This window comes from Camelus ferus, chromosome 2 (assembly GCF_009834535.1).
Source record: "Camelus ferus isolate YT-003-E chromosome 2, BCGSAC_Cfer_1.0, whole genome shotgun sequence".
Taxonomy (NCBI): domain Eukaryota; kingdom Metazoa; phylum Chordata; class Mammalia; order Artiodactyla; family Camelidae; genus Camelus; species Camelus ferus.
In genome coordinates, this window is record NC_045697.1 from 52,478,755 (window position 1) to 52,501,769 (window position 23,015).

The 23,015-nt window shown below is 38.8% G+C and overlaps 1 protein-coding gene across 9 annotated transcripts in view; it reads right to left on the reverse strand.

Moving 5' to 3' along the window:
* The window catches only part of SLC4A4 (solute carrier family 4 member 4), a 315,013-nt gene that overhangs the window by 161,691 nt on the left and 130,307 nt on the right, over positions 1–23,015 (reverse strand). For 8 of the 9 annotated variants that reach the window (XM_032458395.1, XM_032458408.1, XM_032458417.1 and 5 more), the window contains 2 exons: positions 19,465–19,625; positions 10,996–11,175 (listed from right to left, as the gene is read on the reverse strand). In XM_032458395.1, coding sequence (XP_032314286.1) covers positions 10,996–11,175; positions 19,465–19,625 — 341 coding nt within the window. The remainder of the gene's footprint in view (positions 1–10,995; positions 11,176–19,464; positions 19,626–23,015) is intronic. The other variant, XM_014562572.2, reaches the window with a different exon arrangement.

The following is a 23,015-nucleotide window of genomic DNA, read 5'->3' on the forward strand; positions in this document are numbered from 1 at the left end:
TATATTAGAAAGGCCCTTTTTTATGATCTACCCAACAGACCCTTCTAAGCAGCTGATACACGACGCAGAAAGCAACATTTCATACTGTGACTTCTGAAACACTTTCCTTGACGAACACAGAACTGGTTTTCAACTTCCTTTGCCTCCTGTTTTTCAGCCCTTCAGAAACATGAAACTGGGATATAGGTAAATCAGTACCTTAAACCAACTTAGAAATGCATATTAGTCCTCATTTTCCAGTGCCCTTTAATACTTCTTTTAGTATAATTTTAATATGTGGTGCTTCCATGCCAAACCTTAGACCACATCAAAGACAGAATAATGAGGTAGGCTAAGTCTATAGCATGGTTCCGCCAGGTATTTTTAATCAATGCAAGAGCACCACCAGCTTCGGCCTGAAGATAGCTCCATTTGGGTTTCCTGCCCTCTGTTTTGTTATTCTCATCAGACGTCCCACTCCAAGGCTAGTAAGAAGTTGGGAGCATAATTATCCTTCAAGGTACAACAATGAGGTTGGAAATAACTAACCACCAGACTACATACAATTTGACATGAGGGAACTTTTCCCCCTTAATAATACTGTCATTAAATGATCAAAGCAACAAACAAAGCATACCAACCAAAAGAAAAGATTAGATACTCTATTCACACAAGTGTGCAAATGACAGGGCAGACAAGTGGTCCTCTTAAGGCTACTGGAGACTGGGGAGGGTCAGGTTCTAAACTGAATCATTTACAAATTAATGTAAGTTTATGGCCAAATTTGGGCATTCGGCATATTATAAAATCCAGAAACATTTTTGTCAATTTATCTGTCTGCATTTAAAAGCTGTAAATAAAGCCAGGACTTGTGAGCGAGCCATCTGTGCCAGCACCTGTTTGAGGCAGATCTGATGTCTTTTCTTTGCAATCTGAATTTTTAATTGTTTCCCATAATTGAACTTATTTGCAAGTTTTTATTGCACTAAGAAAAATGAAAAAGGGAAATGAACCAATTGAGATTATTCCAAAATTGCTATTGTTAAGAGGGAGGCATTTTGAAATCTGTATTATCATACTGGCCAACTTTCACCTCCTATTTCTTCTGACAACTGAGTGACTGGCTTAAAGAGCCAATATCCCTGCAGGCTTAGCTAAAGGAAATGGAAGAGGCTAGACAACCGGCTGCCATTTATCCAGGCTCAAGAAAGGACCAACTAAAATTCCAGAGCAGTGAGCACAGACAGAGGTTAGGAATGCGAAGTAAACTCAAAAGAGCATGTGCATTCTTTAGCTTCTGATCAGTCCATAGCTACCCAAATTTTACCATACCATGGCTTGCTTCTCAAATGAGTACAGGAGGTCAGCAGCTGCTCCAAAACTCAGGTGCTGATGAGTTAACTTCCCCCAGATTCTCTCACCTCTGCTCCCCTCAACATGTCAGTGCATTATCTGCTGGGAACTAAAGCTGGGAACTCCTTTTTGCATAGACAGCCCTCACCATCAAGGGGACAGAGGCACAGAGTCTGGCACACACCGGCAAAGAACCTGGCTCCAAAGACAGGCATGAAAATGAAACTGCCCATTGAGACTTGGCACCTGCGTTCTAGCAGAGCTGATTGGCGCCATCTGGCAGCTTACCCTCATGAAAACTGGGGAGGCTCACAGCATCCATTACTTATACTGGCAAATTCCAACACTGATTTGTTAGACCCTCTGTGTACTTCTGTGCAGGGAGAGATACAAACTCTGTAACCCTTTCATGTTGTTTTTCTTCTCTTCACAAATTTACTCCAAAGATAAAATTTTTAAAAGCTGCCCTTCAAGCTGAAGCCAAACTTTTTACGATTATAGCATAGTAATGATGTATAACATAAGCCTTTTCCAAATAATGCTTTCATTGTGCCTCTTCTTCACTTAAGCTGCAGAATAAACAATCTAGCTGTGCTACTAGCTTACAGATCCTCTTTAAAATCACTTTTGAATGACTTCAGGCATAAACAAGGTAGAAACTGGTTTATATTACTATGAATTGATGAGGAAAGATACAGCTCTAAAGAGTTCTGAGTGATGGTTTCCAATATCTAGACTGTAGACAAAGGTGTTGTGAGGAGGATTTTTTTGGTAATGATTCATCTTTCCTTTAAGAATCAACTTGTCCAAAACCTCTTCAGATAAGGTTGTCCCTACTTGAATCATGCAAACAAACCAAAAAACCTCCATCAAAAAAAAAAAAATTTAACAATTCTATTAAGAAGAAAATAAATTTTACTCATGTTAACATTTTTGGACTCTTTCAGGATTGCAATGCTGCATGTTCAAGTGACTGTTCGGCACCTACTATATATTCCACACCATTATTCAGCCAAGAAATTTAACTAAGGAGTTAAGCGTTATTCCACTTGTAAACGTGAGACATTTGCCTAGAAATCTCCACTTGGAAAGCCAATAAAGACATTCGACTGCCATGTTTCGTACAGATTCCCGCCTAGACACAGAATGACCCCAGAGCCCTTCATCATCACAGGGTTACACAGAGTAAGAGCCCTGGACTCACTGACGTGTGGGAAATAAATTATGGTTGAGGAAGCTCATTATCATCGTAGCTGAGTTGGAATATTGTTATCGAGCACACTGGGTTCCTCCGCCTTTTTTTTTATGCTTGAGTAAGTTAGTTTACATTTCTGAGTTTCAGGTTTTTTCATCTGCAAATGGAGATCATGACATACACATTAGAAATGTCACAGAGAACAATGCCTGGTCTATAACAGGTGCTCAGTTAATGGGCGGCATGATTGTTGTTGCCTACTGCTACTAATATCATTGATGGAACGACGTTTCCTTTGCTCAACATCCTGAAGGGTATTCGAAAACATGAAAAGCAGTAACCTTAGCCTAATTTAATGCAACTTTAACTTCCAAGTGTGATTTTTAGGAAATCAGGTTCACAAACCTGAAAAAAAAAAATCTCCTTTTTGTCCCTAGTATTTATACTGAAACAGAGCTTGAGTGAAAGGAGGCACGCTTAATCATTCTTGGAAGACTGATTTTCTTCCCCCTTTTTGCTCTGAGGGAGACATGGTAGAGAGTCTATAAGACTCACAGCTTATGCTTCAATTTGGCCTACCTTCCTTTCCTCACATTTTCCTGTCCTTCCCTCTCCTCCCCTCTCTATTTCTCTTTCACAGGGAACAAGGCAGGGACCAGGATCTACAGCTCCTCTCCTGTCTGCTCTTAGAGCGCGCTGAGGCCGGGGAAACAAGGCTTCACAATAGCAGCTCTATCAAGGATCTCAAGTCTCAGAAGAAGATTTACTCCAGGTTGGCAGCAGAAAATCAGTGAAGGGCTCTTCTCCAATGAAAGAAAGAAAGAAGATGAGATGATTCATATGTGATACGAGAAGACAAAGAATCATTCTGTTCTTTTACTCCATCACAGACCCCAGTTATGGAAAACACACTGGCAATTAACAAAATTTTTAAATATGTTTATTTCATGGCAACATCCTGCTCTATATATTTTATTGAGAGCTAAGAACTGTCATTGCTCAGACATACTAATGAACCTTTATACTCTAAGTCAAAAATATTATAAAGCCCATGAGTGGTACCTCCTTGTATATTATTTGGCATCTGTAAAGTTGATAATGAAAGTAGCACTGTTTTAAAAATAAAGCTCCAAGAATGTTTTCATATATGGAGAAGTGGAGGTGGGGGATGGAAAGACACAGATAATAAGAGAATACAAAATAAGGGTGGTAAGTTGAAGCTCTGTCTTAAGTTTTAAGTCTGAAAGGCACTAAGTTTTCCCCTTAAAATATTTCTGAATAATAGCTGTTCTTTGCAATGATACCTCACATTATTAAATAATTCTCACAAAGGTATCTCATATACTTCTGGCTGTATACACAGAACAAGACATTACCACCCTTATTTTACAGATAAAGAAACTGGGGCTCAAGGAGATGATATAAATTGCTCAAACTCATACTGCGCTAAGTGTTACTCCAGGATTAGAATGAAGCCTTTGGAAAAGATGCAGCCATGTTTTCAAGGAGAAGATTATAAAGCAGGCCTTCAATATCAAAAGCTAAATACTCCCTTGTGGTATCTCTTAAGCCTATTCTTCATTGCCGTGAAGAGCAGACTAGACTAGCAAATGCCAGGAGGGTACGACCCTTGGAGAAAAATGTGTTATTGTTTATTTAAAGATCTGAACATTATAAATCTGGAAGATCAGTCACCTGCCTGGGGTAAAGAAAAAAAATAAGAATGCTGTCTGATACATGAATTAGAACTACTTGTGTTATTTCATTACTATTATTAAAGGACACTTTTATTTAGGCATTTTTCTAGAAACTTTCCATGGAAAGGTTCATTTAATCTAAGGCTGAGAAGAGCTTGGTCATTCATTGAATTCTGGCCAGGACATTCATCTGTGCTGTGCAAACGAATGGAGAATTAGAGTTCTGAACAAAACAGATGGATATGTACTGTTGGTTTTTGGAATGAGCTGATTGTATGCAGGAAAGCACCTGGGAAGAGGGCTCTCCTCTGAATGGGATGTGAGCCTGTCAGTTGACCCATCTCAGAACCTGAGAAGCATGGTACCTCCATCTGGAACAGACTCCTTGAGGGAAATTAGCAAAACATCTGCCTTACCCATAGATTCAGGGACCAAGTCTGAATTCAAGGGTACGGGGAGAAAGAGGAACAGCAAAGGAGAATAACCCAGCCAGAGATAACTGGGATAGGCTGGAATCTGAAACCCACACAAAAGCTAAGACTGCCCAAGAGAACTAAGAAGGCTGCCAAATCTGGCGGGGGTCCCAGCAAGAGCGACCATGTGCCAGCATCTAGGCAGCTTGATCCAGCACCCAAACCAAACAGATGGAATGTGCCTAGCCTCCAATCAGGTGCAAAGCAACAAGAGCCACTCTAATCCCAATTTACACTTCAATGGAGCCGAGAATTACTAACAGGAAAAAACTGATTTCTTTCCATTGTTCATTCTATGTTGCTAACTACCATCTATGTCACTAAAGAGAGTAGCAATAGACTACACTTATAAAAATACCTAAAGGTATACAGAACAAGTAAACAACAAGGTCCTACTGCACAGCACAGGGAACTAGATCCAATGGCTTGCAGTAACCTGTAATGAAAAAGAAGATGTGTATATATATGTGTAACTGAATGACTACACTGTGCACCAGAAACTAATACAACATTGTAAATCAGCTCTACTTCAATTTTTTTTTAATGGGAAAAAAATAAAGCTGTTATTAAAAGAAAAAGAAAAAATAATCAAGAAATAAAAATATCTAAAGGTATTGTGTATTTATGTCAGAAAGAGCAGTGTGGGAAATTGCTAGCAAGCAGCCTCCTGTCGGGAAGATAACACTGAAAAGAGGAATCTGGGGAGAAAGTAAGTGGTGGCGACAAGCGGTGGGAGCAAGTGGGCTGCATTTCTCATACCTGAAAGGAACAAAGGAAGTAGTAAACTGAGATAAAATTTGGAGTTTTAATCAGGAGCAGGCCCTGAGTTCCCGTAACTACCGAAGAGGCCATAGCGCACCAGGAGAAAGTCTGCATGAGGCAGCATGAGGCCCCAGAGCCAGCTGCCCTGGCTTGGAGCTGCCACCTTTTCCAAATCCTCATCTACCTGCTGGAGTGGCTTTACTGAATCTTGGATTCTCAGTGTGGTTTAGGGTTTTCCTGCCAGCAAGGGGGGAAAAAAAATCAATGATGGGGACAGATTCTTCCGCAAGAGGGCTGTAATGAGAAAGGGTTTTCTCCTCTCCCATTGCTAATGAAATGGTATTGGTATCACCAAAGGACAGAGGAAACAAATCAGCACTACGTCCATGAGATTCTTCCCCAATAGTAAGTTACAGAGCAAATATCATTCCAGAAAATACTCTTACTCGATATGAGATTTTTTTCTTCCTTAAATGTGCTTAAACTTATTACATATAATTTAATATTATTTGTTGAGTGATTACTATGTGCAGTTACCATTCTAAACATTTTACATTCATTATCTCATTTAATTTTCATTATCTCTGTTTTACAGACATAGAAACTAAGTAGTAAATTACCTTTCCAATTTTTTATTGAAAAAATCTAATGAAAATTGGGGTCATAAAATTGGATTGGGAAAAATGAAATTCATAATCTACGTCCAATTAGATCAACAAAGTCACTTTTCAGTAAAGGGCACCTGTACTCCCAGACCACAGAGGGCAAGGGTTTTCATGGGATAAAATGAAGTCAGGAAAAGACCAGGGACAAATTCATGACGGCTGTGCCCGAATCTCCACAAAGGTAGTGAAAACTGAATCCTCAAATTAAGGTTCTTGGGTCCCTAAATTGGGTCTTGTTTTTATCTTTTGTAAGATTAGACACTACATATCAAAAGTATCTCTTTAAATGCTAAATGATATTTTCAAAAGTCAGATAATCCTGTAAAACATGACTTTTTAACAGAGTTACCCGGTAACCTTGTCAGAAACATCTTGCTAAGTATTTATTCACTGAATACACATTAGGTAGAAGCTTTACTTTCACTTTCTAATAAAATACAAACTAAATACATCCTATTTGATTTTTAAATATTACAAAGGAATGTTCCTGGGCTTCAATGTTATTCGTTCATAGTAAACTAAAATAAGTATCTCAGACCAAGGCATTAACTGGAACCAATGAAATTGCCGATAGTCAACTTTATTTTACCCATAAAAAGTAGCAATCTCATATGATTCAACCTAAAATAATACAAAGAGAAAGAGAGTAGGTGAAGAAAAATCTAACACTAGAGGAAATGAAAACCTACTTGGTTTCTTCATGCAACACTAACTCCACAGAAATGCCTCAATTAATACATTGAGAAAATACACCACTTGCCTAAAATTTAGTACCTGGCAGACATGTCCACCAGAATTCACAGGTATCTCAGATAAGTGGCTATTTCATAGTAATTAACAACTTGGAAGCTAGCCTGTCTCTTCCCTGATTTATCACAAATAAAAACGTTTTTCATTTCTTTTTAAAAATATTAAATCATCTTGCATCTAAAGCCACATCAGGACCCTAAAAAGTAGAGACAGTCTTTAGCCACAGATAGCCAGTGGTGGGCGGTAGTGGGTGTGCTGGGAAATATTTGAAAATAAGCTCTGGGGGGAAAATGTGTGTGTTGGGGGCGGTGTGTGTGTGTAGTAAACTTTACTGATATAAAAGACGTACAGCACACGTATAAATAATAAATATACAGTACTGTAAACTGCATATAGCCAGCTGATTTCTCACAGAATGCATGTTGATTTTTACCACTCTTTTATTAGTAGCCAACTTAGGGTTGCAAATGGCAAACAAGCATAGGTCCAACATCCATGTTGAACGTCCATTATCATATATGTGAATGAGTAAGGCAAAAGTGAAACAGTGAAGGCGTGTGTCAGAGTTCACTCAATCGTCAGCAATGTAGGTGACCCCTTTGCTAAAGTGGGTGATGGTTTTTGGATAGTGAAAGAATAATTCCTCAAGTCCTTGCACTAGTCACATTTTAACAGCTGTTAGGGACTGAATGTTTGTGTTCTCCCAAAACGCATATGTTGAAATCCTAACCCCCAATGTAATGATATTAGGAGGTGGGGCATTGAGGGCAGAGCCTTCATGAATGGAATTAGGACCCTTATAAGAACAAACAGGAGAAAGATGATCAATCTCTCTCCACCATGTGAAGATACAATGAGAAGGTGACCATCTACAAGCCAAGAAGAGGACCCTCACCAAGAACGACTTTTGTGGCACTTTGATCTTGGACTTCCCAGCCTCCAAGACTGTGAGAAATAAATCCTTGTTGTTTAAGATTTATACCAGTCCATGGCAGTGTGTTATGGGAACCCAAGCTAAGACAACAGCTATAGACACTGAATAACTTTAAGGTTTCATCTGCATTATTAGCATTTTCTCTATCCCTTTTTTAAGCCTAGAAGCAATTGACCGAACAATATATTAAGCCCTGATGTGTAGCGTTTGCTGATTTCTATGGTGTAGATACTACCGTCATGCCTGATTCCAAGCTTCCAAAATGAGGTCCCTGAATGCAGAGCTGGGAAGAGGTGATGGCAGCACACTGTTTTACAGCATTTCTCCCACACAGACACAATGCAAGGAAGTAACCTGAAGAGTGTAGCCTACAGTAAAACAAGTAGGAGATAATGAATTTTGAAATTATTACCATTGTTTTTAATATCATTATCTAACTGCATGTTTATATAATTTAATTTTTAATAGCAGTTGTGTTTAACAACAAGCCATCAAAATTCCTGGTAACAACTGACTCTTCTGAGTATAAAGAGGTGGCTCCAACACACCACAGGTGAATGAGACAATGTCCAGTTCGGGAGCGTCTCCATAAATCCCAGCTCTTCACTGCACTGTTGCTGCCATGACTAAAGCTGGCAGCATCCTGAGTCTACTTTGCAGCCTACGATAGAAAGCTAAGGTGATCGAGGTTTATTTAGGTCCGTACATGGGGATATTAGAATTTAGCTCCAACTACAATAGATATAAGACTGATTTATTAAAGTAGTAGCAAAAGTTCTATAATTCTTTTAGAATTTTATCCTGAGAACATTTCATCATTGTTAAAGATACTAAGTATTTAAGTCCTAACATATAAAGATAACTGTATAAACTTGCAAGTTAAGAACAAGTGCCCCTAGAAAACCAAAAATTTGCCATCTGATAATTTATAATCATGTACCTTGGAGGCACATGAAACTCATTACTACAGAATCTCTCAAAGCCAAATCTTGCCTCCGGATATTTAAAAGGAGTTAGGGAGCACAGAGGCCAATAATAACATCTTTTAAAAGGCCTAATCATATTCCATGCTTCAGGGTGTAAGCTGATCAGCTGAAGAGCCAAAGGAAAAGAACTGCCTGCCTTTCCAACCTGCTTTCTCTCCAGCATCTATGGCATTTCACATGTGAGAAGGTGAGTGATGGAGGCAATTCAACTTTCCTCTGAAATACAGAGATCTACTGACAGGATGAAAGATTGAACAATGAGCAGTATCAACCCACTGGCTGTATTCCACATCCAAATGCCCTCCCCTAAAGCCCAAGATACTGGCCTCCAAGACCCATCTGTTCCTAATTTCTACTCCAGCTACATGTGCATGAAAACGGAGCTCACACCATACTGGTAGAAGGCACCCTCGCTCGCTCTGCCATGTTCCTACCTCTTCCCTTTGCAGATATAGCAGTATCTGAAAACAGTGCACACCTTGCTTCCTTATACTACCACCAACTTTATGAGAAAAAAATAAATCTCCAAATCACAAAATTTCACTCTGTGTGAGAAAGAGGATAATAAAGATTAAAAAACAGACTTGTACCATAATGGCCATAATTTTTAAAATGAGTTGTTTTTAAAATTATTGTTTGTGACATCAGTTTTAACAAATGGTTTATCCCATAACATTTCCAGCCATTGAACTCTTCAAAATGCAATTTAAAATAAATTAGTAAAACAGAAAATACACAAAAACCAAAACATTCCTAGTCAGCAGCAATATTCTAGGTAATGGGAGAACCATCAAATTGTTGTAGGAATGAGTCTTCCTTTTGTGAATGTGTTTTTTAAAGAGTATTTGGGGGGTTGAGGGCATGGCCATTAGATTGATTGATTGATTGATTGATTGATTTTTAACAAAGGTTCTGGGGATCGAACCCAGGACCTCGTGCGTGCTATGCACACACTCTACCACTGAGCTATACCCTCACCTCGCTGCCATAAAGAGCATTTTTATTAATTATTTATTTATAACCTGTCGTGCTTTAAAAAAAAAAAGTAGCAATTAAATCAATGTAAGAGTCACTCAATAAAACTGAACTTTTCATTTGGTTCTGCTTAATGACTAAACACTCATGAAAAAGCAACATGGAATGGTTCCAAAATATAGCAAAGCTTGCTAATAGTAAGCTCGCTCCCAACCAACTATTAATTTTAATATTAAGGCCAGAAAACCCAATTTCCAGAAATGGAGCGACTGAGTTAGAATTCAGTTTGTACAGTTCACTTAGTCTACCTTTTCTGTGACATGTTATATATTATTCTGAAAGTGCATCTGAGAACAATGAATTAAGATGCTCCCTTAGCTCATTTCTCTTAATACTAAAATGACTGGGGCTGGAATGAGAGCGACCTACAAGCCCAATACTTAGCAACTCTTTCTCCCATGCCTTCATTTTCCATACCTCACGGAAATTAACTTCTCCCTTCTCAGACTGCACCCAGTCATGAAATTTATTTGAAACAAAGACAATGACACAGAAGACAGACATTTTATAAGAAATTCTGGTAAATGCGAGAGAGTATAAATAAAACACTACGCCTTTCCTATTGCTATATAAGGGGGTGAATATTCTACCTTGAATAATTATTCTCCCATCTAACTATCAGTATCATATAACAAAAGAGCAGATTGTTTTTTAAGTAGTAAAAATAATACTGACCCTTACTTTGATGAATAATCACTTACAGGCCGGACATCATCTCCTATATCAAGCAAACACTTCATGACAAGAGATTTCAGAGTATTTATCACATCTTAGTCTGTCCTCCCAATTCTGATAAACCACAATGTCGAAAGTGTATTCCTTGGTGTGCTCAATAATCTACAAGTTTGCTGAGTCATTGGAAACATCCAGCTGTTTCATCACAGCGTCATTACCCAACCATTTCAATCACAATAGACGTGCATGGAACAAGCAAGGCATCTTGGCATTTGCAGCCTACAGTGACTGCTGAAATCCTTCCAACAGGACTGCAAACCTGCCCAGTTGGATAAAAAGTGTCATGAGGAAATGGCTGTGGCATATGAACTTGAGAAAAGAAGAAACAAGAAGAGAGGTTTAAAAAAAAAAAAAAGAAAAGATGACGAGAGGTGGCGTAAAGGTGAGTGAGGTGAGAGAGAGAGAGCAGCAGCCAGGTGGCCCTGCATTACCATTATCAGGGTTGGTAAACATCCTACTTGCACTGGAGACTGTCTTCCCAATGTCAGCCAGGGAGCGGAGGTTGGACTTCTTGGTTTGATGCCGGTGCTTCCGGAGCAAAGTATAGGTCACCTTATCCTTAAGGTCGGGTTTCAACAGGCCTGTCTCAATCTGATGGTCAACAATCATCTCTGATACAAAAACAAAGCAAAACAAAAACAAAAAGAAACTCAGTCACAAGACCACGAAGTTAAGTTTTTACTCTAACTTTACGAATGTCATCCTCAAAGTTAATAATATCAAGGTACTATTTTCCAAATTTCCAACTTCCCACTTTCTGTGAAGGTAAAGATACAAGGTATAGGCATACTGACATTAAAGAGAGAGTTATAAAGATTCTGGTATTAATTACATATTTACAGAGGAAGAAATGCCTTGTAAATTTTTAAGTCCCAGTTAATAGTAAATTCACATTAATCACATTCTTCTATGGGCAACACAATGTCAGTAATTTACATTTTTCAATTGTTTTTTTTTAAAGGGCGATTAGAAAATGTCATGTATTCCAACACAGCAATATGCCAGAAATACAAATGACATGAAAATTCTTCAAGAGAATATGTAAAATTTAACATCATGACATTATCAATTTTTAAATCTATTTTCTGAAATTCTTCTGTAATATTATATCATCTTTATAATAAGAAAAAGGAAAATACACCTTTCCCCATATCAGGTTATCTGAACACCAATTAATCCAATGAAAGAAAGACTAAAGTACAAAATTATGCCTTAGTCGTTTCTAAGAAGGGGGCTTATTCTCCTTGTTTAGATCCAAATAAGCCTTTCCAATATATTTTATTAGTCATTTTAAACTATAACCTGGCCAGAATTTTGTAGAAACTTTAATATCTCAGTCTTACTACAAAAAAAATAAAATTTCTATTAGGCCTGGACCACTTTCTCAGACTACTTACAAAAATAAACACAAAATGGGTTAAAGACTTAAGTGTAAGACCTGAAACCATAAAACTCATGGAAAAAAAAAAATAGGCAGTACACTCTCTGACATCAGTCTTAGCAATATTTTTTTAGATATGTCTCCTCAGGCAAAGGCAATAAAAGCACAAATAAACAAATGGAACTACATCAAACTAAAAAGCTTTTGCACAGCAAAGGAAACCATCAAAAAAAAAACAAAAAGAGAACCTACTGAATGGGAAACAATATTTAAAAATGATATATTCAATAAGGGCTTAATATTTAAAATACATAAAGAACTTACATATCTCAATATAAAAAAAAACAAGCAATTCAATTTAAAAATGGGCAGAGGATCTGAATAGACATTTTTCCAAAGAAGACATACAGATGGCCAACAGACATATGAAAAGAGTCTCAACATTACTAATCATCAGGCAAATGCAAATCAAAACCAGTGAGATATCACCTCACACTTGTCAGAATAGCTATCGTCAAAAAGACAACAAGTAACAAGTGTTGGTGAGGATGTGGAGAAAAGGGACCCTCATGCACTGTTAAGTAGGAATGTAAACTGGTGCAGCCACTGTGGAAAACAGTATAGAGGTTCCCCAAAAGATCAAAAATTGAAAGACCATGCAATCCAGCAATTCCATTTTTAGGTATGTAGACAAAGAAAATAAAAACACTAATTCAAAAAGATGTATGCACCCCTATGTTCATTGCAGAATTGCAGCCAAGATATGGAAACAACCTAAGCTCCCACTGACAGATGAATGGATAAAACAGATGTGTGTGTGTGTGTGTGTGTATATACATACACAATGGAGTATTACTCAGCCATAAAAAAGAATGAAATCTTGCCATTTGTAACAACATGGATGGATCTAGAGGGTATTACACTAAGTGAAATAAGTCAGACAGAAAAAGAACAACAAATGATTCCACTTATATGTGGAAACTACAAAACAAATGAACAAACAAAACAGAAACAGACCCATAGATACAGAGAACAAACTGGCGGTCACCAGAGGGGAGGAGGTAACAGGGTGGGCAAAATGGGTGAAGGGGATTAATGGGCACAAAATTCCAGTTGTAAAATAAGTAAGTCATGAGATGTAACGTACAGTGCAGGGAATACTGTCAATAATATTTTATTAACTTTGTATGGTGACAGATAATTATTAGACTTTCAGTAGTGATCGGCTCATAATGTATATAAATGCCAATTCACTATGTTGTACACCTGAAATCAATACATTGTATGCCAACTATGTTTCAATGAAAAATAATAAAATAAAACAGCCTTAAAAAAATCTTTTCTGAAAATTTCTAATGTCACATCACAAGTCGACATTTCCTCTGTTCAGAATGGGGCTCAGGACAAAATATCACAGAATCTGTGCAAGGTATTCAACGGCAGGACAACAGCTCACGATGTGCAGGTAGAGCTTTTGCCCCCGGCATAGAACCAGAACAACGCATCCAGGGCCCACTATTGGAGGCGCATGGGTGCATCAAGCACACGTCAGTATCTTCCTCTCGGGCAAACTTCTCTGTATACAAAGGTGGAGAAGAAAACAAAAGCTCTTCTTTTCCAAAAGTCTGATGGGAAAACTGATGGGGACTGATAGGATAACAGCAGCTCCAAACCACTCCCATCTCTTCCCACTGGCATTTATATATGTTATGAACTGTTCACCGTGGTAAGTCTAGTAACTGTCTGTCACCATGCAAAGTCATTACAATATTATTGACAGCAGTTCAAGGAGCTTTGATTGGGCATGATGGCGCCTCTCAGAAGTCCGTCTTTCTAACAAGCACTCACAGAACTGGTCTCAAAGCCCATAGCTAGAAGCTGACGATTTACACTGTACACAGTCGGCTACCTGGGAGCCAAGCAGAGGCTGAATCCAGGACTTCCCATCACATTGCCTCACTGACAACAGATGCCGTAAATGTCACATAACACTGGACCACTTAGTAGAGAGCCTGAGCAAGGCAGGAAGAGTTTCTCCCATAGGAATGTTTTGGTTTGAGAGTGGCCTTTAGCTGTGAGCATTTTTAATTACAGAAACCCCACTCAGTAAAACTCTCAGAATGGACCCTGTAATTATAATTAACCCCTTGTTCCACAGTAAAATAATTAAGTGCTACCAAACACAATCCGTCCACTTTCCCTTTAAGTCTTAATCAATGTGGGAAGTCCATTTTACAAGATCATAAAAATAAACAAACAGCCCCAGCCTATCAGCTGCAAGTGTTATCAAACGCCTACTCTAATTCGAGGCTTGTGGATTAAAATGTTTCTTATCTACCCTTCCTGGCAGGGCCTCCCTCTATTCTCTCCCTCCTTGTAATCTCCAGCCAATCCGTGTATATGCACAGCCGGCTCTGTGACTGATGCCTGGAAATCACCAGTCAGGTGATTTACAGGTGAAAACACCTGTGTGGTTTATGCCCTTCATTAAGTTTCCATAAACATGGTGCACATTACAGGGATCACTTTAAGCATAAACTACAAAACTTTGCAAGGAAAGTGAAGGCAGTAATATTTCACAGCTACACTGAAATTAAGCCTTTAGTGTTCAAAATCCCACAGACACTACCAACGGGGAAAGAAAGCGCCAGCTCTGGAGGATCACAGAGCTGAAAGGAATCTCAGGAAGGACCAGGCTCGATCCCTTGTTACATAGCTGCAAAAAGAGCATGAGAGGGGAGACCGGCTCACAGGTAAGCCCCAGTTAGAGGCTACCCGCTCTGCCTCCGGCATTAAGCCAGGTTTTCTGATTCAGTTTAGATCTTCTTCCCATCATACAATACTTTTCTTTCTTTAAAAAGGAAACCCGAGACCAAAAAAAATTTGGAGAGAGATGGTCATGCAACCAAAAAACAAGGTCAAAGTCGACAAATGTTCTTAAAAGAAATAACAAAGGCCCAATAAATATTCAACTTCAAGACTAACACAAAATTTAAACAAATTTATAGAAATTTAACCAATTATATCTGTTAATCTATCAAAGTGGCAAAATTTAAGACTAGTCCTCAGTGATGTGAACACTGTATGCAAGAGGCAAGGCTGCACACTGATAATGACAGAAATAACCAGTACAACGTTTCTTGAAGGCCACTTGGCCAATAAAGAACAAAGCCCTTTCAAATGTTCAAACCCTTTGAACATTTCATCTTTAGAAATCTATAATCAAGAAGTAATCTATTTCATGCACATACACACCAAAAAAACCCAGTAATGTTTATTTCTTTTCTTTATAATAAACACCTGAAGGCAATTTAAATGCCCAATTATAGATTATTGACTATTTTGCAGCCATTAAAATGATATTTATATTTAATAATATGGAAATATTCATGTTTTTAGGTTTAAAAGGCCAGATAGAGGGTTATATAGCCTGATCCCATTTTGTAAAATAAATTTCATATGTGTAAACAGAGATGTACAGAAAACTGCTGGCAGGTTAGCTCTGAAAGATAAGATTAGAGGTATTTTGACTTTTGTAGGCTATATTTTTCTGCATTACTAAAAATGGACATATTTTAGTTTTGTGATAAAAAAATTTATTACCATTTTGAAAATATAAAAGGTGTTAAAAGCAAGAAACAACATGACTAACACATCTGCCAACATGCACGGCTCAGGAATGCCTTTAAATATAAAGATGAGAATTCCAAAAATAGATCTACATTTTCCTAATCCATTTCCCATCATAATAAAGTACCTGAAATGGCTTATAAATTTTTTTTTAACTCAGGAAGGGAGGAAAACTCCCTTGTACTTGGCTTCGTATATGAATGGCACCCTTTAAATGTAAAACTATAATATGACAGCAATAATAAAGCTATCAAAATAACCCATAAAAGTGATGTTTTATCCTGTAAATAAAAAAATTTTCTATTAGTGTTCAGAAAGGGAGCTTCATGAAGAAAACTAGGAGAGGTCCTGAGGAGAATCAGAATAGGGCTGAATTTTTTATACAAGTGTGAGAAGTGACATCTGCTGAAGCAGGGGCCCACTACTCGTGGCCCCCACGTGGCGGTAGTTTTGCACCTGCAGAGGGAGGGGCCCCTCGGGCAGGCCACTGAGAAGGAGTAGCAGGTGGACTGCAAAGAAAAATAGAAATCATGCCATCATTCATTTGATATAGTCACACTCGCCATGATTTCTTTTTCTTCTCATTTGTTGAAATAAAACTGGGGTGAAGGGGTAATGCATCTTAAGACTTAGATGCACAGAATTCTCAACTCGGAATTAACAGCACCCTTCACGAGACAACTTCCCTTCACCCTTTGCCAGAAAAATATTTTTTTAATCAACAAATAATGACAGTAGCTCGTCAAGTTACCGTGACATTTTTGGTCACCTGAAATAAAGGCATTCTCTTTTTCTTGCATGTTTTTTAACCTGCTATAAGGTTTTGATTCTTTCAGAGGATTTTTAAGCATTGCTTTTCAGCCACTTACACTCACTCAAACACACTCTTCTCCCCCCGCTCCTCCAAATATTGTCCATTTTTCTTTCTTTCTTCGTTTTGCTTGTAATGTGTGTTATTTGCCTCTGAACTGTTTTTCTGTATTATCAGCTCCAGAATGACAATGCTGACTCTCTGCCTGCTTGCCTCTGGGGCGGCAGAGCAAACTCAGTACTGCGTGATGATGCCTCAAAGTGACCTAGTGGTGTTCAAGTTTAAACCTTAATGACATTATTAAAGTAAATGTATGGTGGTTAGAGGAAAAAGCCACAGCTGATAATAAGAAGTAATGAAAACTAAAGTGTGAATGTAAAATGCTTGATAAATTTTTCTTAAATATACTAAGAACTCTCCATTTCTTTGGTCATTGGCTAACAAGTTTCCAGTATAATGTGGGACTCTGTCTTCTACCACATGGAAAAGGGTCAGCTAGTAACCAAAGATCAGAAACTCCTTAAAGTAGCTCTTTCTGGCACTGAAGATCCCAGAGACAGTTTTACAGAAAAGCCCAAGTTTATCAATTGACTTTAACGGGTCACCCTTGTTGATCAGCTCCAGGCACAGCAAAGAAGCTGTGAAGCTGTTTCTAGCTCCATCCACTGCACCTTTCAGAATCTTTTCTCCTGCTGGTGAAGTCCCTGAGCATCTCTCAGCCTGACCCAGTCTGTACTCTGCCCCCACGAGGTGACATGTAGAAAGATCTGGATAAACTCATTTATACTGGGATAGTCGTGCAAGGAAGGAACAGTTACAGCTGAGGTCCTCATTCAATTCTCACAACAACCCTGAGAGGTCTCCCTTCATCCACATTCTACAGGTGAGAAACAGAGACTGCTAAAGGGTTAGGTGACGCCCCTTGTCCGTAGGCGTAGACTTTAACCACCCTGTCAACTTTAAACGCACCACTCTTTCTGTACCACCACCCTGCATCTCATGGGCTGAAGATGCCGGAGAGCATGTGCATTTTCATAGAGAGCAAACCCTGGGCTCAGTGAGATGAACTTCCAAATGGTGGAATTTCAGGAAGTAACCATGGTATATGATAGGCCTTTTTCTTTTCAATGTAGGAAACTTTCTGGTGACCCTTAAGTCACGACACATACTCTCTCCCTGTTGCCCCATCACCAGTTTAATTTTGACTTTGCCCTGTGTTTATGCACTTCTGACTTCTAACTTGAGACATCTTTACCCCAGGTTAGTTTTTAAAGTCTGAAAACAGAAATTGCAATTCTCACTCAAAAACTGGACTGATTTTTGCTAACCAGGATACTTTTTTGGGTAACAATCTCTCTCACAGATTTTAACAAATGAAGAAAAGTCAGTGAAACAAATCGCCTGGGAAACCATCCCTCCCCTTTGCTTCTCAGTCTCTGCAGCTGGGCTTCACCTTCCCTGGGTACAGTCAGCCAGGACCTCTCCTCATACATCAAGCATCCATTTTCCGCCTCACCTGTGTTGTCGGACATGAAAAATTCTACAAAGAGCAGTATTTCCTACATTATCTTCTCACTGTCCATGTGGATGTGGATTTGTAACTCATCCCATTTACAAAGTGGTGGATTTGCAAATTTAATTCCAGGGCCTAGAATAGAGTCTGGCACACTGTAGACACTCATGTACCGTTGCTGAGTAAATGTATGACCTAATTAATTCTGGCCACTCAGCATCTTCACATCACTCTTCCCTTCTCCACTTGCACCTTGAGCACCTCTGATGCACAGACAGTATGGGGCTTCTTTGCAAATCTAACTAACAAGCTTTCCGAAGAAAAACTGGATATGTATAAGTAAGTAAGACATATGCCTGATGTGAGAACTAATCTTCTCTTCCAATACAAATGCTGTAGCCTTCCCATGGTCTATAAGGACACAGATGCCACAGACAAGCTCTTTGCCTACAGCTACTCAATGAAATTTTGAAACTACACAGGAATTTTACATGGGTCAGTGGGGCCATGATCCACATTCTCTTCCCACAGTCCCAAAGCAGGCACACTGCAGACCCCTTAAGGAAGTGCGGTCATTCCTACAGGTCCAGTGGTCAGTGAGTCATGGAACTGTCCTAGGACCAAGAAGCAGAGCCCCTGTATCTCTTCTTAAGGAAAACATGATCTTCAGCACAACTAGATTTGAAGGGTAATAAGGCAGCTTAGGCCAGGCTCTTTCTAGAAAATGAAAACAATTACTACTCTTTGGAATGTAGTGATATGTGCCCAAGGTGTTCAACTTAACGAGTTAACATTTGCTGCACAACGCTAATTACCAAGATGCCAAAGCTGCCCTGCACCACGAGGTTCAGTGACTCACTGGGGGTTGTACAAATGATACTTGGCATCAGCGTGACCTGACTCAGTTACTAATCCGTATGGTTCCACTGGCTCCTTGCCCCCATCCAACCTTTCTCTACATACAGCTAAAGGAGCTTGACTTCCACCTACGAAATCACCCCAACTCAAGGACTAGAACTAGACCAGTTTCCTTCTCCCAGAGGATTTAAACCCTATTTTACAGATGACAAAACTGAGGCCCAGAGAAGCTCAGTGCAATGTCTAAGGTCAAGGAGTTCTAGAAATCTATCGTCCAGACTCCAGTCCCATATAACCAAGGTGGAGGGGTGAGGGGCTCCATTCCAAATATTAATTTTATGCTAATAAGTGAAGGAATGCAAATCTGCACATATAAATATGGTCCCAATTGTAATTTTAAAAATCACATAAAAGTGAAAAGCATAGGAGAGAAGACGGAGAAACAAAACTGGATGGAAAAATGCCAAAATGTTACCAATGGCTATATCTGGATGGAGGTATGATGGGTGATTATTTTTCTCAATATTTGCCTGTATTTTCCAAACTTTCTGCAATAAACCTTACTAGTTTTATAATATAAAACAGAGAGAATAAACTTTTGAGAATATTCAACTCTGCTGACACTAGGAGTCAGGTGCACGGACAGAGACTCGTGGGTGGGCAGGTAGGGCTGCAGAAAGGACAGGCACATAAAGCGACATACTTACCCACCAACTGTGGCAGAGACGCAGCCTCCCTGTCCAGCATGATGGAGCCCTTCTCCATGCAGGTCCTCAGCTCAAACAGGCTGTGCAGGGACAAGGTGGCCACGTGGGGCTTGCTCCATCTCTCCCCACCCTGTTCCACTTTTTCTTCAAACTTAATCCACCTACAAACAAGAGATTAGTGAGCAGCTGTTAAAAGTGTTCTAACCGCCTCTGGAAAAAGCAACACCAACCCCTCCAGCTCCACTCCCACCAGCACGCCCAAAATGTCATCTTTTGTGGAGTTTTAAAAGCTTATTACATCATTAACTGCATTACGTTTATAAATACGCCAAACAGAGTCACTAGACTGCTCCTCCCCCCGATGTTAGAGAGAAAGAAAACAAACCGAAAGGAGCCAACGCCGCCTCCTTGGTTTCCTATCTGTCTCTATGTAGACGTGAAGTCGTTAAGAATGATTATTGATCCCAGTTTTTTAAATAATGTAGGAAAAATATGCACTGCAAATTCTCCATGGGGGTAGAGCCTACAGTATGTAAAAATAACCAACATTGTGAGAATTCTGTTGTGACTTCACAAGGCAAGTTTACACAAGGTGAAATATCAGTTAAGAACTGATGCTTATCTTAAATATTTGAAAATACAGTGTGTGAAGTGGTCAGATACAAAATTCCCTTTAATGCTTAAAGAAGGCCAGCGTGTGTTGCTGTGTCTAACTTTAATGTGTATCTCAGCTGACATGTTCCCTTCTCGTTGAGATGCTAACGGAAGCTCGATCCTTCAAGTTTGGCTCCATGTGTGTTTAAAAGTACACAAGCTCAGCAAATAATGCATCTATTCTGATAATAACAGGTCTCTTGTTAACCTTAGCGATGGAGCAAACAACCCCCTTTCACAGCTTCTTCTTTCTAACTGTAGGCACTTTGATAACTCAGCAACATATGGGAATGAGGAAAGTTTAATCCCGCGTATCACACATACCTATTCTTCCTACACTGGTAAAGAAAAACAGGAAAGCATGGTCATTTTGCTATTCATTACGACTCAAAGAGAAATGCTGCTTTCTGTCACTTCAAACCTCCGAAAGATACTGAACAAGATAAAGAGGGGGTTAAAAACTGTTTTTCTGCATTCTTCACCCAAAGGTTTAATGATTGAAAAATGTTTTCCCAGAAAAAGCTAAACACTCACCCAATTCACTAAAGAGGAGAACAAAGGGCAGAGATCAGAGGAAGCTCTACATAAGGTATTATTTATAGACTGCTCACCACCCCAGATGAGTCAAAAAAAAAAAAAAAAAAACCCACATTAGTAGAACCAGGAGTGAAAACAGATCAAGAGATCAGCCACAATGTCAAAGGGAACTCAGAATTTTAATCAAGCCAGACACTCATGTGATTCAGAAGCGTATCGGCCGTATCCCAAATCTCTCTCCTCCCTCTCCTGGTCAGGAAACTCCCATGCTTCAACGGCAACCTTATCCCCATCCTCACCCGCAGTTCTAAGACCCTCCTCCTTTCCCCTGTGTCCCCAAAGATGCAGGCGGTGGAGGCTTTTATGTTTTCCTCACAGTAAAAAGCCAACACCAAAGAGCTTCTAAAACTCCAGAACTGGATCTTGTTTATTTATACGAAAGTGGTTGTGAAACATTCTGAAAGACCCTTTGTGTGTGTGTGTGTGTGTGTGTGTGTGTGTGTGTGTGTGAATTAGTAGTTCTTCAGGTCGGCTGGTATTAGAAACACAGAAATAGAGGGAAGTGAGAGAAAAATGACGATTTTACATCACACTCATAGAACAGAATTCTATGGATTTGCCAAAACGATAAAGGGTAATAGGGTTATTTTGAGAGTAATTATCTTATGGACTGTATTACATTGGCTAACTTTAAGCATATTATCTTTTCAGGCTCACTCACAGACTCTCTAGCCATGTTTGTTGGTAACTAGTATCTGAACCACATTTACATTTGATGTTATAATTTATTGCTTAAGGTGAGACTCTAGAAGATAGAAGATTCCATAGTATATGAAACCTAGTCAGGGTTACATATAATCATGTTATTTATCGAGAGTGCAGTGACCTTGTTTTTATTCCTAAGAGTATTCTTATTAGCTGAGGGATAGAATCTTTGGTCACAAAATTTCAGTCCAAGAAGAATGACAAGGATCAGCTAGAAACTGACTAGAAACTCAGTACAGGGGAGTGTTTTATACATACAGCCTTCACACCCCTCTTATCTTTACTGAATGATAACCAGTTGCCCTTCTGTCCATTGCCATAAATCTCTATGGCCAAATGCACTTCGTAAAAGAAAACTAAGCCTTTCTTACATACAATGTGTGACAGTAGGCTTGTTTTTGGCATCATCCTCCACTGTCAACACTATGTAAGTTTAATAAAATTTTCTTTAAAAAAAGAAAAAAGTAGCAAAACCACTGCATTCTTTTTTGACTTATCTCTTACTTCATTCCTCTCTACAATTTATCTTGAATGTGATTTTTGAACAAGTTCTAAAAGTACATTAGAAATAATAAACCCCAACTAGCTTAGATTTACGGAATAGTATTACTCACCCTCCTGGATTATAGCAGCCAAGATTTGGTCAAGATTTAACCATAATGGAATGGAAATGTAGCCTCAGAACCAGCCAGTTCCTTAGCATCTACATTCCTAAAGGATAAGTACTATCTCATAGTTCAGTTGAAGCATCTCTTTCACTTTGAGTTCAGTAAATATTGAATGCGGTGATGATGTCACAGCACAGCACAGAGAATAGCACAAGAGGAACTCTGGGATGATGACTATTAAATTCCTTTAAAAGGCATTGCTCAAATTGTTCAAGGAACTGACTGTACATCCAACATACTGCTTCAGGCATAAAGTAATGGTTTGCCCATTGAAACAGACTGTTTGCAGATAGTTTCATCCCAGAAACTACCCATACTACGTCTATCTTCCTCACAGATCAAGGACAAATTTGAGGAAAAAAACCCGAAAACTACTCAGTTCAAATCAGAACCCATTATAGGAAAGGCTAAGGCAAAGGTACCAAAGTTCAGCCTATTCGAGTGTCAGTGAATTTGTAAAGGTGCCTTAGAACCATGTAATTATGTTTTTAAAAAACCAGACTTTTTTTACTGTAAAATGTACTAAAAGCTACTATCTATCCTTCATAATAACTATGAGTAACCATATATTTGCAATAAGTTTCCTACTTTTCCTTTTGTCTTAGTACTTGACATGTTACAGGAAAATTAATTTCAGAAGTTGGCTTTTTAAATGCTGGCAATTACAAAACTGTTGTAACCTTGAAGGAGGAGTTTATTAGGTGAAGTTTATTTATTCCAAGGTCTTAGAAGAATAATGATAAAGTACATTGCAATTTAACACACTCTGAGTGACTGCCAACCAGATAGCATTTCACTAGTTTGTTGAAGAAACAGAAGGCCCCCTGGGAATCACTGAATTTTGCAACTTTCCCATCATATGATTAAATATAATTAAGAAAAGACAAGACCTCTCACTTAAAAACATGCCAATTTTATGGTGGAAAA